Below are 17,033 nucleotides of genomic sequence, written 5' to 3'. Positions count from 1 at the left end.
CTCCTGAGCAAGGAGGATGATGAGGAATGCTGGCTCCCTGCTGTAGAGTATATAAGCCCCATGCTTATTTTTACATTGCAGGGATATAGCAATCCTCCTTTCCTGGGGACACGGGCTAGGCTCTGGCAGTAACTTTGCTTTTGTCCTCCTAAGGTTGAATTAGGGATCTCTAGTAATAAAAATAAACACCGTCCAACCTTGGTAACACTCGCATCTTTTGTTTTCTCTAAATTTTTGGTTTTACTAGAGTGCCCCAGTGGAGAAGCTGCAGATAAAGCTCACTTTCTACCTGGTCCCTGAGGCCTCTGCAAACAGCATCCCCTTTCACTGCTCTCAGCTACCAGCCTACGCTCCCAGCTCAAGCCTGGTCCCGCTTCCAGGTCTTCTTGAAATGTTTTAGTACTTCTGTTCGCATTGCTCCAGGATGTCCACACACCTGTCACTGCCCAGACCTGCCATGTAACTTCCAGCTTTCATCAGGAAAGGGATTGCTTTAGCTGCAGAGGCAGATCACGATCTTCCAAATCTGTCATGGCAGTATCTGCTTTGACCCAAATCTGTAAAAAACATGATTCAATCAAGGAAGAGGTAAAAACAAAGCAAAAACTTCTTCCCCAAAGTAAAATTCACTGGTTTAAGAACTCCTGTTTATCTCCATTAACACTGCACTTTCTTATTTCAGTCTTTTCATCTGATCAGCTCTGTCAGTCACCCAGATGAATCCTCTATTTACTGCTGAAGACTTTTTCTCCTTCACTTGCCCATTCACATCCCAGTTTATATATCTAGGAATGAACGACAAACATAATTAAAAGGTTTTTTTATTAAAAATCAACATATTTATACATTTGTACATTCCAGATACTGCTGTATATGTTCACCAATATAACCATTAAGTCAGAAAGCATTAACGGTACAGATTTCCATCTGAACAGATTTACTGCAGGGGAACTCCAGTTTTATAATCAATCAGACATTACAGAATGCCATTAACTTTTCCCTTTAAAAGTAGCAGCATAATTAATTATCAGTGTTCACAAGGCATAAGCCCTAAAGTGTTGTACAGCAAAAGAAAAATTAATTAGTAAATATAGGCAATAGGAGGAGAGCTCACAATGAAAACGTTATTAGTTGCTGCCTATCATAAACAGTAGGATGTTAATAAAACAGCTGTGCTGAATGGAGACTGCAGCAAATTGGGAAGACTAATAAAATAAAGAAGTTATTTCTTGATACAAGTGTATTTTTTTTTAATGCCATTCAGGATAGGAGTCCTACAACAAACAGACCTTGTTATAAAGATTCAGCAGAGCGAGGATAACGCTTGTGTGTTCAAACATGTGATCAAGGTCTTGGAAAACACCACATACTCCACTGTTATCACCACATTTCCGCAGCTGACATTATCAGGGGTTTCATGTGGTGACATTTCACAAAGTGACATTTTATTGAACAGATGCACTTGAGTCCACCTAGAACTCGAAAGATTTACATACATGTTAATTAAGTGGTAGAAGAGTGACGTTAGTCAGGCAAAAAAGGTTGGAAATGTTTTGGAGATGGGAACCGAGCGAGAAGCTCTCATTGTAACCTGGCCTCCCACGCACACCTGAGCCACCCCAGTACGGGCTGCCTGAAGAAGTCAGTCTGCAAGCACTGCGCTGTGCTCTGTGTAACAAAAACCAAGGGCTTGTTTTCTCCAGGCTTTGACAACAGTGTTTTTGTAATGCTATCAGTGTGATAACTTATCCTTTTAAATCACAGAAATGAAGATCTAACTGAATTCATTCTCATAAACGTACAGTCATTAATCTTATTTTGAGCAGAGTTCCAGTCCGGGCAATTTTTTCTCATTAGTATTTTTCTTCTTTTTGACTTAGAGAGGGGTAAAACTGCATATGATGACATACATATGTCACAGGAAATCTTCACGTGACGAAGTGTGGAGATATAAAAGAGCAGAAAAGGGTTTAACAAGTGCTTTTTATATGTATCAGCAACTGTAATGGAGTCAGAGCTGCAATATTTTTGTAATTAGAAGATACGTGTTAAGCAAATGTGCCTCTCTCTGCAAAAGTATTTGTGTGAAACTAATCTCATTTATTATGTCCTGAGTCACAGTCACACTCTCACATTAAAAAACCCCAACAATCTGCACTACTGTTTTGGTTTTCACACATACAAAGTTGGAGAAGACTCACTGGAAAAATAAAAAGTGAGAGACAAACAAATAATTTAGCAGGGTTGAATAAAAGAATTATTCTGACAGAATATCCTCTCTCCAAGGGCAGGTCTAAGAAACCACATTCCCTAACTGGAGAGAAAAAGATTGCATCAAGCTTAAACTCCCAGAACCTGTTTAGTTTCCGAACCACTAGTATGGTCAAAAAAATATTCCTCTTTCCTGCTCCTCTCCCTTCGTGTATCCAGTCAGCAATTAATAATCAGATTAACATTAATTCCCTCCTTGCTGCTGCAGCCATACCAGAAGAACTTACCACAGCAACAATGCTGTCCTGGGACTTCAGGTACGTAAAACAAGAATTAGCAAACTGACGGCGCCAAAATAAGAGGAAGGAACTCAGGTTCTCCAGTGCGCAGTTCTCTTACCCAGGGGGTGCTGCAGTTGTCCTGCCTAAGGAAATTTGAATGCAAACCTTTCATAAATTTCCTGGTGATAAAGTACAGGATACCACGCACGCGCCACTGATGCAGGCTGTCATCTCCTCTGGTCAAGTATTATCCCAACTGCTCAAATGCTGTATGCACACTGCAAAAGCATCCCCCACCTGCCACCTCCCTGCTGAGCTCTTGCTCTACACCTCTGTCTCACATTAGTTTTTTTTTTTTGCTTTTTCTTTTTGTTACCATGGAACTTCCCTACTAATTCATCCAAATGAGTTCTAGTATAAAATTTAACAAAGAAACAGGTAAAAACGCATGAATCAAATGTCAGTATTTTCCCAGTACACATTTCTGGGGGGCTCAAAAAATTAGATCCTCCAACTTAAAATATTCATCACCCTTTTTGTCATCTATGATTGCAAATATGCTAACTTGCATTATTCCAATTTCTGTATTTGCTCTGTATGTACAATTGTTATTACTGCTGCATTTTAGCCAAGGTAAAAATCTGAAAAAAATATCAAATATTAGTAAAGAATTATTTAATCTTTTACAGATAGACCTTTTCATGCAGTAACAACTAAGAACTTTTCTTGTGGTCTGGAACAATATGACCTCTATTCCATTGCAACACTAGTTGACAAGACTAAGTTAATCACTACCTAGTTGCTAGAATTAGTCTTAATAATGGAGAGTGGTCTTTGCTTTATTACCTCCTTATTACGTAGGAACAAAGAGCATACTGAGGACGCTTACACCAAAAGAAAGTATTTCTTATGAATTGCATGCTGCTGTACAGAAAAGGCTTATCAGATCTTTGTAAAATCACTTCCTCTATCAGCAAGTATTTTGAGGACAGGATTTGTCTATGTATTCATTGCCAGTTGTGTACACAATGTCTGAAGACAATGAATACAAGATACAGAAGAATGTGCTCATACCAGTGCCACAGGAGAATCGCTCATGCCAAAATTAAGTCAGAAATAGCCACTTTTGCCTTTTTTGAAGGTGCCTTCTACCAAACGCGGCTCACATCTTAGAAAGCGCTACAAAGTTCCTTACTTGGATGTTACTTATTTTTTAAAACCCATCACAACAGCTATACTTTTCTAATTTCAAACTCGGGAAAGAGAAAGATTCAAAGACAAACAAATGGATGGGTTTTTTAGATGTTTTTTTTTTCCCCCTGGATGTAGTCTGGTTGACCCTTCCTGGAGACACCCCTATGCTCACAAGGCTCTTTCATAAGCCAGACTTTCCGTAACAGGAGATCTCTCTAGACTGCATCTAGAAGATACCATGCATTTGGAATGCTGAAACAGTGAGCAGCTGTACTAACTCAACTGCATGCAGGTCAGTAAGCTTGGTATTAATTAAGAGCTTTACAAAATTAAAAGAATTGCTTTGACTTTGAAATAGTTAACTTCTATTTAAAGTTGTCATTTTTGAACCTCTTTGTGGGAAGCTGCTTCTTTTAAACTGACTGCTTTAAAATGGTTAAATAGCAATGTGAATAATTATCAGAGCAGTTAAGTGAAGGGTTTGTGTTGTTTGAAAAACATTAGTTTACAGAGCGTTTTGTAGAATATAACAAATTCAGTACCCCTGTAGCGCACCTTTGTAGATTTCTTCCCAATTATACCTTCTTTCCGTGATTTTGATTGCACAGTCATTCACATATACTAAAACTTTGTGGTGTTCCAATCTGCCCAGGTTATGTTACAGCAAACATCTAGCACATAACCTGCACACTTATGTATCAGCTACCTCTTTATCCTCCAAAGAATCTCTAGAATGATAGAAGATCAATTTATTCAACTGTATGTACAGTATATTTGCATATTAATAAATAAATCAATATTAAAGTCTCTTCCCCCATATAAAAATGACTACAGTCTGACCAGACAATCTGACTTTGTTTTTTCTTTCTTCCAAGTACAACTGTGTAACTGAGGCGATCAGTTTCCACTCAGTTTATTACAGTTAACTGTAGGAGCAGAAACCCAACAGACCAGTGCTTATACTTAAATTCTACATGTTGGCGGGGTGGGGAGCAGGTAGAAGTACTAAAAAGTGCATCAACAATTTGTAGAGCAAAAATCAAGTCCATAACATGATCCTGGGGAAGTGAATCCAGCCCAAAAGAGAACATGCTGCAGCAAACATAACCAACACACATTTTTGTCTTGATAGTAAGCTGCATGATGCCAGTCTTGTTATGTAATGTTCCAAGAATTCCAACTCCAATGGATGCCATCTCCACCTCCACAAATTTATCAACACCACAATCAGTGCAAAGTGACATTTCTTAAAATAACTGTTTGCCTTGTCTCTGTAACATTCATCCTTACTGTGAAGAAAAGGCCTGTTTTCTAACTGTTTCTTACTATGTACAGAAGAGCCTGTATTTGCACCTCTCAGTTTCTGGTAGTGAATTTTCTTTTCTATCTACATTCATTAGAAATCAAAAAAGATAAGTGGCAATATTTCGTATTTACTTGGAAGTCTTCCCATTAACCCAAGGACTAGCTGTTCATCTTGATTTATACCTAAAGTAGCTGCACTTCGTTCTTTTTTCCAGCCCGCTTTCAATGGGGTATATATAAAGTCATGTGAACCTGTGGGACCAGAACATATTTCAAGTCTGATTGCCGGAGCTGGAAGAGTGTTGAGTCATGTTTGAATTCAGATGTCTATTCGCAGCACAGTGTGTGTGGACCAAACCTCCATTTGGGTATCTTATAAACACAGGTTCACAGAAAGGATTTTGGCACACCTGACAGATCTTTTTGTCTGAAAGAAGAATTGGGGTTCCTTTTTGTTTAACCTAAAGAGAAGGAAAAAACATCCAAACATGAATCCAGCAAGAAAGGAATGGAAATTACAAGGCATATAATTTCAGCTGTACCAAATGGACAAACCTGGTCAATAATAGAGGTAGAAGAAAAGACAGCTTGAACAATTTAACTTGAATTCAATTTCCATATTCATACTCGTTCATCTTCATGCTTCGTCTTAGGTACTGCTTCCCCGCTCCACACCTTTTTTTCCCCCACTTGTTTAATAAAATAAAGCACTCACACATTTAATGCAACTGAAAACCTGATGCAGCTTGCTAAACAAGGTCACAGGACAACTTCACAGCAAACAGCACTGATGGATTTTTATTCCACAGAGATTCTGCTGGATATACCATTGTTAAAACTAAATGGATTCAAGGGTATGCCAGGAGCTTTAAGCAACAGAGTTCTAGCTAGGAATAGAAGAAAGCTTCACAATTGAATTTACCTCTAACAAAAGCTACCAAGAAGCTTCAACGCTAAGTGAGGGGTAAACTTTTTTGCAAATTCTGACAGGTCTCAATCCTAGTGAAAAAATGCTAACTCACATTTCGTAAAGTTTCTGCAATAACTTTGTTAATCTGTAAATCCCAGATTCACTTTCATTCAGCCCAGAAGTTCACCAAAATTGTTCCTATTTCAAGGCCCCCCCCCCTTCCTTTTTGTTTCCCAGAGAAAGCATAAAATTAAGTTTGAGTCTAGTAGTCATGGCAAAACCCTAATAAATAGAGCAAGTAAAATTGCCAAGGACATGAAGACAACTTTGTCCTAGTTCTTCAAACTTCTTCTGATTATTAGACATCAAAGGACTTAATTGCAAAGCTTCAAAGTGCCTCTGTTTAAAAAACAAAAACAAACAAACAAAAAAAAACAGACTCAAAAACCAACCAACAACCTACCTTCTCGTATTTGTAGATTAAATTTTCAGCTTGTGCTAACCCAAGTGCAGTCTGAGTCATTCTTTTTGTATGAATGCTTTGCCTCACTGCTCCAGACAGGAACGGGGAGAGGAGCTGCACTGACCAGCTATCAGGCACCATCTGCAAGACTAGAGCTGCATCAAATTCAGCTGCGTGGTTATTCAAGAGATCCACAGCAGCCATGACTAGTGCACAATCCGAAGTGCCTGGACTTAGATACACTGACAGCAGCATATGGAAGAGCCTCTGTCTGTACTGCATGCCTCTGTTCTCAGAGTTCCACATACAGTATTCCTCAGCAGCATGGAAGTCCTTTAACTCATGGACAAGGATATGCAAAGCCTTCTCATGCTCTTCTAGTTTTCCATATAGAATTGCACTTTCCATATGAAGGTCTGTGCCCTGGATTTTGTCTGTTGAACAAGAAACAAGGCAATATTTGCTCAGTACAGAAGACAACTACTCCCTCTCCCAGCGTCAATGCAATCAAGCCCACAGAACTCAACTCCTGCTATTATTGCTGGCAGCTATGAAGGGCACAGATGTTTGTAAGTACAAGAATGCCTAGATATATGGAAACACATCTCTAACAAAAAGCATCATAAAATATGAAAACAACAAATTGCTCAGTGATAAAACAAGCACCACTGACATTTTTAAATTCCAGCATGTCAGTCTCACACATTTCTGTGCACACTGCTACCATGTATGATAAACCATAAGATGAAGCCGCACTACTTTAACCTCTGCTTCTCCAATACAGTAGAAAATTACAGAACAGTTTAATGTCCATAAGATCAAACAGTACTTCCCTTTAACAAAAGGGCACTACAAACCCTTAATCCAGTCTGACAGTTTTAACTGTCAGCAACAGGCAGGAGGAATGGCAAGTTCATCTGGCATTTCAAGATAAAGTAATAAATCCTCTATTTATTGTAAAGGTGATAACGATTTGGCATAGGCCTCTGTAAAAGGATGAAAATACAATGTTTTCCTCCCAAAATATTTTGGTTATCAAGGAGGAACACACTAGCACCTTCACATAAGATATACATTGTCATATAAGAAATCTTGTGTTTTGGAGTACATGGATTCAAGAGAATAATCCGTCTTGTAATTCTTGCCCTTAAAAATTTGGCTAAAAATTAAAAGATGAAAAAGAGCAAGAGTTTCAATGACTGTGACTTGTACTTTATCTGTCTTATCACATTTTGCTGACTGAAAAGGCAAGGGACATAAAAAGTTGGTAAATCATTTTAGTTGCTACTCAGCTATTTTTATTTCCACATCCACTGGATTCTTCCACTGAATATCAGAAAAACATTTCATATCTTTCAGTACAACAAATCATTTCCATTTCACCCACTGTTCCAGTGGATGAAATATTAAAAATTAGCTATTGTAAGCACTGGCCAAGGAAAAAAGATTAGCTCAACTGTTGCTTGCCTTATACCAACAGTAAGACACATGTTGCACTCTTCACTCAAACAAATGCTCATATTTTTGTTTAGCATCAGCCCCACCTTTTGGGGTAAGAGTGGATTATGGACAACAAACAAGTCCTTGGCAATCAGATTCCTCAAAGTTTCACTTCAGTTCACTCAGAAACAGACGGCTTAACAATTAAACTTGCAAATCTTCCATTTGCAAAAAGTTTTCACAAGTTACATGCTCATCATTAGAAGCTGACTATAAATTAACAAGATAATTGTATGAAGATATTTTTTCTAGCTACTTACGGTATTCTGTCTTCGGTGTAGTGGCAAGCATACTGTTGTACCTCACAAGCTATGGGAGATCAAAGACAGTACTAACAGATAAGCTTGCTAAATTAACTTGTGTCTGTTAGAAATATAGATGGTAAGCCTATCAACCAAATATACCTAGAAACCTCAGATCCTTTAGTTTTCTATCCTTATGAGGGCTTTATTTTGCTTCCTGCTGGCACTGACATACAGCATTTGTAACAGACAACATGCATCTTACCCAAAATAAAGTGAATTCTATAAAGATCGGATTTCTGAAGAAGGCTGCGTAGTTTAAACAGCAGTTCAGTTGTTTCTGTACAATTATCTGTGGTCACAGATTTTAGCTGAAGTATTGCCTCCAGGTACAAGACAGCTAGATGAGTATGGTACTTTTCTTTCTACAGATGAAAAGAACAATGTTAGCTCAGTTTACAAAAACAACTGATTCTCCCTACCAATAACAGTGATAAATATTTACAGGATTACACAGAACTGTGTTTTAATTAATTTATTTAATTCAAAATAATCAGAAAGTCTTTTGTTCATACTGATAGACAACTTATTCAGACCAGCTTTACAAAATATACCTATAGTATGTGATTCTCCATTTCATTAATACAGATATTTAAAAAATGTAGATATGGAACAAAACTTATTTAAAGTGAGGAGCGGTTTAGGAATAAAAAAGCTCTATAAATATATTTTCTTGTGCAAAGATTTCCTTTCAAAAGTTCACCTAATGCAAGTCAATGTAGTAAAGCAGACCTCTCTCCTCTGAGTACAAGTATGTCTTTACTGTCTTCTTCTTTTGTTTCCCTTGTAAAATGAGTAACTTAGATCTAATACATCCTTCCTCAGACCCAGGTATGTTTTTATTTCTGCAATAAAATTTAAGAAAGCCACCAGAGGCAGACAAGCACTATGAAGGCTCAGTGGCTGTGTATTATCCACTACCCAATAATCATCAAAACAAGCTGATTTGACTGTTTGAAACATTCGAACTAAAGCATTCACAATAAACCAGTACTTTCTAAAATCCAAATCAATTTATAATCCAGCCTACTAGGAGGCAGAGTAGATTATTTTTGTTACAAATATTCTACTAGGCACTATGTTTAACTCAAAAAGTTTGTTTGAAAATATTCATGGCATCAAAAACTAGTACTTTCATCTGTCATGGTATCACACCTTGACATATTTGCAATAGCAGCAGAGGGAAACCACAGATCTAGCTTGTGTGTTTGAAGAATGTAGGTTAGTGAACTGGTCATCAGTTCTGCAGAGTTCTTTCAATGTTCATTTCCTTGCTTTATTTACAAGTTGAAGTGCTTGTGTGCTCCTATACTTAAAATGCCTCATATCCAAGTACCATACGTTTGGCTGCTTCTGTATTGTGCTTAAAACCCCAAGGGTAGAACAGACTGTCGCTTATGACTTGTGAACACATCTTTTGAACATTCAGCATCTAGAGTGGTTTGGAATTCTAGAGTGAGAGGTGCATTCTACCATTAATTGCTCAAATCTCTCCAGGAGGACAGAATGAAACATATCTACTTGTAAAATACTGAATTAGGAACTTTTGTATATTGCTGCCATAGTGCAATAGGATTAGCAGTTGCTCAACCATTTTTCTATAAACTTATCAGATGGAGGTTTGATCCTCATCAGTGAAACAGAAAAGTATGAAGTAATCAGACATAAAAAAAACCTTTGAGGGGAAGTAATTGCCTTGCCATCCCAAGACCTGAAAAGTTAAAAATCATGCAGGTATCTGCTCCTCATCTTCTACTTTAATTTTAAAACCACTCCTACCCTACTCTAAGTACATCTGAAAGCCTTCAAATTACACTTATTTCTTCTGGACTGGCTTTTCTCAGAGTTGTGCATCAGTCTGTGTTCTGAATTCTATGCTTATTTTTAATATTCTCGTAGGACTCACCTCTATTTTTCTTTCCAATACTAGATGTTCTAGATATTTAACACGTGCTTTAGGATATTTGTTAAGGCAACTGATGATATCATCTGGATTAATGTTGTTTTTCTCCTGTTCTTCCACAGGCCTTTTAGTGAAAATCTGTATGCCAACCTAGAAAGAGTTAATTGCATTTAGGAATTTAGTGACAACCATTTTATTACCTTTTTATTTTACATACTTATTTAACAGCACTATCAGATTAGTTTGTACATTATTCAGGAAGATAAACACCACAACCCCCTGCTCAATACCACCAAGATTACTATGTGGTGATTATTGTGACCTCACTCACTCCTTTCTCCATTACCTCAATTTGTAGTCTATACATTATCCAGCCTATAAACCTTGTGGTATATAGACTTCTATAATGACCAACCAAAAGTTTAGGAATCTGTCATTGCATGTAACAAATGAGCTTTAAATTAATACAAATTAGGCAGTGAGAAGTTCCAACAGCACAGACTGTCTGATACAGTGTCGGGCATCCTGTTTAACAGAACACCATACTAATGGATGTTACAAAATAATTTTTTAAGTTTTGGTGGATTAAGTTAATTCTTGTAGCAATGAGATTTTGTCTTGAATGAAGGCAATGTATTCCACATCATAGTGTACATAGTTATCACCCATCCATGGAATCCTTTTAAAAAAGACACAGCAGCAACAGTTAACCTGTTAGGTGAACTTTAAAAATTTTTTTAAGATCTGAAAATTATCTTGCTTAATATGAAGAAAACCAGAAGACATGTTGTATCTTTCATTGTACAGAATGATCTAAACTTGTTTTCAGAAGAGAGGCAGCCATCATGAGCACTTGTTAATAGAGGAATTTAAAAGAATTGAGAAACCTGGAAGTTTTCTTCTGTTGATCACTATTTAACTGGCATTAAATGTTCTGCAAAAACAGTCCAATTAACTATCAAGATGGAACAATGTTAATGAACACCCAAACAACACTGCAGGGAAATACTGATGTTCTGTGAAAAGCACCCCAAACACAAACCTCTTCGTTTTTTTGTAAAACCCATTCAGAGTATTTCCACACAAGATCTTGGTCTGAGCAGAATGTAAGGAAGTCTACTATATATTCATAGAGATCTGACCGTGTAGAATCTTGAATGTCCCCATCAACTATTTTCACCCATAACTGCAACAAAAACACACACACAGATGAAAGTGCTTAAAACATGTTCTAGCTCTTCCAACTCAAAATTTATGTGCACTACTAGAAGACTTAGTATTAGCTATTGGTACTTGTGGAAATAGACAGAGCTCCTAAGAACAGCAGTTGCAAGGGACCTCACTGGTCACTAAATTTATGCCTTCTCGAGCTTCTCTTGCACATGCCATATTCAATTAATTCAGACCTCCGTATCATGTGAGTTCTCATTCTGAGAGTAATTGGCCGAATACTTCGGGAAGAGGTACACCAAAGTGTCCCCAAAGGGATCACTAGCCCAGCTGAAACCCACAGATCTTACAGAAAGTTTTCACTGTCCATCATCACATCAGGAAATAAGCTCTCAGTTGCTGACAGTGTCTGCCATCAGATTACAATACTGCTTTGCTGTGTATATACAGACTAATCGGCACTGGATATGTTCCTGAAGTCCCTCAAACACCTTTTAAAGTGCTCTCTTGATTTTAGTCCTCCTGTCCATCTTTTAAAAGAGGACAAACACCTGTTCCGGTATACACAGTTTTGCTTTAAAATAGCATGCAAGCATCTAAATAGCTGTCATCTTCAGTAAGCTCTTCAGGTTTTTCCACATCTAGCACATACTAATTTATTCCAGGAAGTCTTAGCATAAGCTTCTCATATACACACATCACTACTTTTCAAACAAATTAGCATCTCGGATTTTCATCTTGGAGGTAAACTGGTATTTTGGAATGGTTTACAGACGACACTAAAAGCTTTACTCTAACCTGAAGTGCTGCAGTATCCTGACCGTTGTAGTGATACAGGAGACCAAGAGCAAAATACCTGCATAAAAAGAGAAAATATTAAAATCACTAGATCTTTCCTACTAATTTTATTATGGTTTGAGTAGCACAGAATATAATAAGTAATTGCTTACACAATATGTACACGGCCATGTCTGCACTTGAACAAGTGTTTGTAGGCTCTTTTTCAGAATAAAAGGAGAGAAGTTCTGTCCTAGAAATGTGTCTGTTTCTCTAAGGCAGTTTGTAGCTCCAACTTAAGCAAAGCATGTGTCAAATTAGAGATGATTCCTATGCCATTCTTTGAATTTTATATACAGACATAACACACAGCTCCAAATAATAAATATTCCTCCAACAGTTAATCAGGTATCATTAAATCTAATCTTTATGATGCTTTTATTTAAAACTCTGTTTTACTACTAGAAATGGTTTTTTTTTTCTTTACTGCAGCGTGAAATCAAGTCAGGCAAGGATGGGCTTTGTACAGTGCCATTACAGAGGCTTTTTGTGTACTGTAACAAAAATACAGCTAAAGTTCTGTGATGACCGCTCTCATGGAACAATGTTCTACTATTCACATTTGCAAAAAGTTTGCCATGCAAACCATAGTTACCAAGAGAATTTAACAATGCAACTGAAATAAATGAAATTACCCTAAATTTAACCACAATTAAAAGATTCTACCTTACTACTGTAGTTGCTATACTGCATCACACAGTTTAAAGATTAAAAGAAATTAAATCAAAGACTTGATGATGATGGCAACTGGAGTTTGTGTTTTACACATTTACTATCTAGTGTTTCCTGCTTTATGACAGTCAATTCTCCACCTGCTGGCACTTCCAATCTGAAGTAATTTGCAGTCACCTTAAGCAACCTCCTTTTGGTGAATCAGTGGGAGCACAGAAAGTATGCAATTCAAAAGTAAGATCCCTTTCCCCGAATAAGCAACTACAGTTTTAAAGCCATTAGCTGGTTAATAGCTTCTACCTAAGGTAGTGCATGCTTTAAGGCACCTTTTCATTCTGAGTACTACTACTGCATCCATTCAACTGTCACGTTGTCACAAGGATGAACAAATCATTTTCCATGTCCCTCTCCTCCCCCCCGCCCCAATTTGTACCAATCCTTTATTTGTGTGTTGGACACAGAAACTTTCAGGGAAAACTCTGTATATACCAGCATAAGACAGAATGCATTTCCTTTACCTCAGACTGTCAATTAATACCTTTTCACCATTGTTAAATGCCAACAAGTCAGACCAAACTGTTTTTTGGACCTGAAAACACAGAAACTGCAAGGATATGAACACGTTGCTCTAGAAGCCAATGGCATTTAAGACAATTTTGCCTCTGGTCACACTCAAAAAATCCACTCACTTTTTGTGTTTTTCCAGCCAGGCAGCACTATCTGTTAAAAGACAGAAGTTCTCCGAAACTAGCAGATCCAGCAGGCTTTCATGATTTGCCTCCGCATATAGTTTGAGTAAAGCTGTGTCAATATCTTCCTTGTAGCCGTTTGCAACCTCAGTGCTACGGACTTCATTCAAGTAACTCATGAGGAATCGTTTGCATTTTGTCATCTTCTCCTGGTCCCCTTGGGTCAGCTGGTTTAGATCCGCATACTCATGCAGAGGGGGATGAGACCGTATAAATGAAGAGGAAGTAGGCAACAGGAAGGGGTAGAGAGAGATCAGCTCCCGGACATCAAGCTGGCCGCTTCTGCAATTACAGTGTCAAACTAGATGAGGCAAAAAGAAAGAAAAAGTATACATAGGCACAAAAAAATAACATACTGGGAATGTGTGCTCACATATGCTTTGATTCAGGACACCAACAGGTTGTCAGTTTCTGAAAGTTATTGCCTTCTATGCCAGAGAAAATATACTCAGAACAAATTTTTGGACTTATTTTTTTGCTAATTCCATCCATACTTATTTACCATTCTTTTTCTTCCTCTAGACACTGAAAACATCAAGAATTCAGAGACTGGCCAGCCATTTGCTTTTGACATCCCACATCTGTTCTGTGGCATATACAAAAATCAGCTGAATAGCCTTACTGCAGTTCCCAGAACTGTCCTGGGTGTCATACATACAATATGGGAGCTAGTCTTCTGATGGAGGCAAAAAAACCCCCAGAGAGTGGGAATCCTTTCAAGCAAGCCACAAAGACTGTGCAAGTGTAATTCTGCAGAAAAGAGCAACTTCCTGTAGAAAACTAAAGATTTCAGAACACGTGGTTGGATGACGAGAACATTTTCTCCAACCCCGAAATGCACCACATTCCTCCTTCGGCTCACTTCTTAAGGAGGTTCTGAAAAGGAACCATGGATACTGATCATGCATCCATCTAACAAATAAATAGTAGTCTATTGTACAGGCATAGGTCTTGGGTGTACATCTATGTATGGTATTATGGAGTGACTTTTCCACTTTACACGTGAAGGGCATCTATACTTTATTCAGGAGCAAGTTGTAACATAGATATACTACACAAAACATTTTTCTTTCATCCTAGATTGAGGAAATTCCTCAAGCATATGAAGAATGCTTGTTGTAAGAAAAGAATAAAACAAGAATTTTTTTCATACATAGCAAAAAACTCCCTAGTTTTCACAGCTAGAATGATTCTTCTTCCCAGGCCTTGCTTTAGAAGAAGGACTTCTATTTCAATTCACCATCAAAGCCGTTATGTAGCATTCATCTTTAAAGATGAGCATCCCTGAAACGCAGGATACTGTTGCTGACAAAAATAAAAATAAACTGACAGTTCTCTAAAAGAAACCCTGGTTAGTTACTATTTTGTGGCAAATGAAACTTCTAAAAAATAATTCTTATCTGTTCAGTGATCAGCAACCTCAAAAAGACTTTCTCTTCACAATCTTGATTAGAAAGAATTCCAAAAAGAAACAAGAAACCATGGAATTAGATAGAACAGCAGATTTCTGTAGGCAATAAAGAGTGAAAGATGCTCACAAGCAGGCTCATTCCTTCCCTATTGCTGTAAAGTAACTAAAGCAGTGGGGCATGCCCTAAGTTGTTCACTTCTTGCCAGTTCCAAAACCATCCAGGAAATATGAACTAGCAGGAAGCATTACTATGGCAACACCTATCTAGAACTTTTTTTTTTTTTTTAAATAAGTATTGTCCTTTGGCTACAAAAAACCATACCAGAAGAATGAAATTCTGGGAGAGAGCAGCAACAACAAATTTAAAAGCAGCGAGTATCTTGTCCTAGAACCTAGAGACTGCAAGGCATGGGAACAGGAACATGAACAATAGAGGACCACAACAGATAAAAATCTGAACATGGGAAGCCTTCCCATGCAAAGCAGTTTGAATAGCATGTTTTTCCAATTCATATACAGACCTCCTACTGCCTAAAACCTCTACGCTAGAAAAGTCAGCCTCTAACCAAGAGTCAAGTGTTCATGTCTACTTCGCAGATTTCTGCAGTTGAAATTTCCTTTTAATCCCTCTTTTCAGGCTTGACACTTGTTTTTGAAATTCTTTAGATTACATTATGGTGAAACTCACAAATAGACAAGGACTTCTTTTAAGAGGCAGAATAACCAAGTAGCAGCAAATTCTGTCAGTGGTGTGACCTAATGGTTCCACGAGTATTTGGGCTTTCAGTATGAATTTGTTACAGTAATCTAACTGCAGCTTTGGCTAGTCCAACTACTCATGAAAGTTTAAGACCTGAGGATGACGAGATAAAATACTTTACAAAGGTGTATTATACTAGAAAGTTAATCCCATTTAAAGAAAGATTACATGCAAGATTATTTTTTCCTCTCCAGTGTTCTTCACTGATTTCTTTAGAACAACAGCTAACTCATAACTTGAATAACATTAACAGGCTACTCAAAATTAGTGCAGAAGCAAGGCATCTTGATAAATCTGCAGAAATTCAAGTACAAACACTGGCTCCCTTGCTGACCATGCTGTCAAGTATTTGGGCATGGCCTAAGTTTGAGATGGAGACTATGACTGTGGAGACAGATGAAGAAGTTAAAACCGCCATGTTTAACAAGCCCATTTTAGTAAGTTTTAAAACATCTTCCAACTGCTACAGTAGTTTCTACAACCTTTCAACTTACCATCCAACTTTTCCTAGGTAAGGAAGTAGTAAACTGCTTCAACTCTGAACTTCACAGATTTTGGCCTTAATGACCATCTGTTTCCAAAAGAAGAATCAAAGCCAACTTCCAACCCAGGCTAGCCCAAACCTGGGGCTGTGAATCACCTGTAGTTTTCTCAGCAGGTCTGACTCAAGCTCATGTTGTACAGCTTTGCTCTTCCCACAGGCAATGGTAATAAGCAAGCAAGCAGCCTCCTTAAAAGCACAGTATCATCCAGCATAAACTCCTTCAGAAAAATACCGAACACTGTAACAATGATCCCACCTGCATGAATAGTTAACATTCATCTCAAGGCTTACGGCTTCTGGGATCTGTGGATGTTTTGTGGCTCCTTCCACCACATTTGGAGGAAACAGTTTAGGAGCAGCTACAAAAAATGTCATCTCTCTTGAAAAACAAACATTTGAGTCTTCACCTTCTAATACCTCAGGTTTAGCAAAATATAGCTAACAACTTATCACAAATCAGAAAACAGGCCCTTAAGACAAGTCAAGCTGTCAATCAAAATGAAATTGTCTCTTAACATTAATTCTGCATTAGGTCTTTTGGGGCTTCACATACACAAACAATGCAACAGGCAGAATCTACAAGTTTTCAGGAAATTTAAGTCTAAATTCAGACCCTTAAATTGATGGATGTCAGAGATGTCAAAGCAGCCTACATGATTTAGCTGTTTTGCCTAGATCCCATGGTTGTAATCAAAGCTTATATTGAAGCACATTTAAGATGCAAATCTCATACTAAGTCCTACTTCTTATGTCTCCAGGTATAAGTACCAGCAAGTTTTTAACTTTTTCAGCGTAGGAGAGACTTTAGCTGTAAGTCTGTA

The 17,033-nt window shown here is 37.7% G+C and overlaps 1 protein-coding gene across 5 annotated transcripts in view; it reads right to left on the bottom strand.

Annotated features, from left to right (window-relative positions):
* Nucleotides 1–805: 805 nt before the first annotated feature.
* Nucleotides 806–17,033, bottom strand: part of TGFBRAP1 (transforming growth factor beta receptor associated protein 1) — a 38,598-nt gene continuing 22,370 nt past the window's right edge. For 4 of the 5 annotated variants that reach the window (XM_080377410.1, XM_080377406.1, XM_080377407.1 and 1 more), the window contains exons 6-12: nucleotides 13,438–13,779; nucleotides 12,038–12,095; nucleotides 11,112–11,255; nucleotides 10,073–10,219; nucleotides 8,372–8,531; nucleotides 6,365–6,798; nucleotides 806–5,452 (exon numbers count right to left, since the gene is read on the bottom strand). In XM_080377410.1, coding sequence (XP_080233536.1) covers nucleotides 5,264–5,452; nucleotides 6,365–6,798; nucleotides 8,372–8,531; nucleotides 10,073–10,219; nucleotides 11,112–11,255; nucleotides 12,038–12,095; nucleotides 13,438–13,779 — 1,474 coding nt within the window. In that variant the 3' untranslated portion in view covers nucleotides 806–5,263. The remainder of the gene's footprint in view (nucleotides 5,453–6,364; nucleotides 6,799–8,371; nucleotides 8,532–10,072; nucleotides 10,220–11,111; nucleotides 11,256–12,037; nucleotides 12,096–13,437; nucleotides 13,780–17,033) is intronic. The other variant, XM_080377409.1, reaches the window with a different exon arrangement.

Source organism: Falco punctatus (assembly GCF_963210335.1).
Source record: "Falco punctatus genome assembly, chromosome: 2".
In the NCBI taxonomy this organism is placed as follows: domain Eukaryota; kingdom Metazoa; phylum Chordata; class Aves; order Falconiformes; family Falconidae; genus Falco; species Falco punctatus.
The sequence above is the reverse complement of the archived record's forward strand: the minus strand, read 5'-3'. Positions and strand labels throughout refer to the sequence as shown.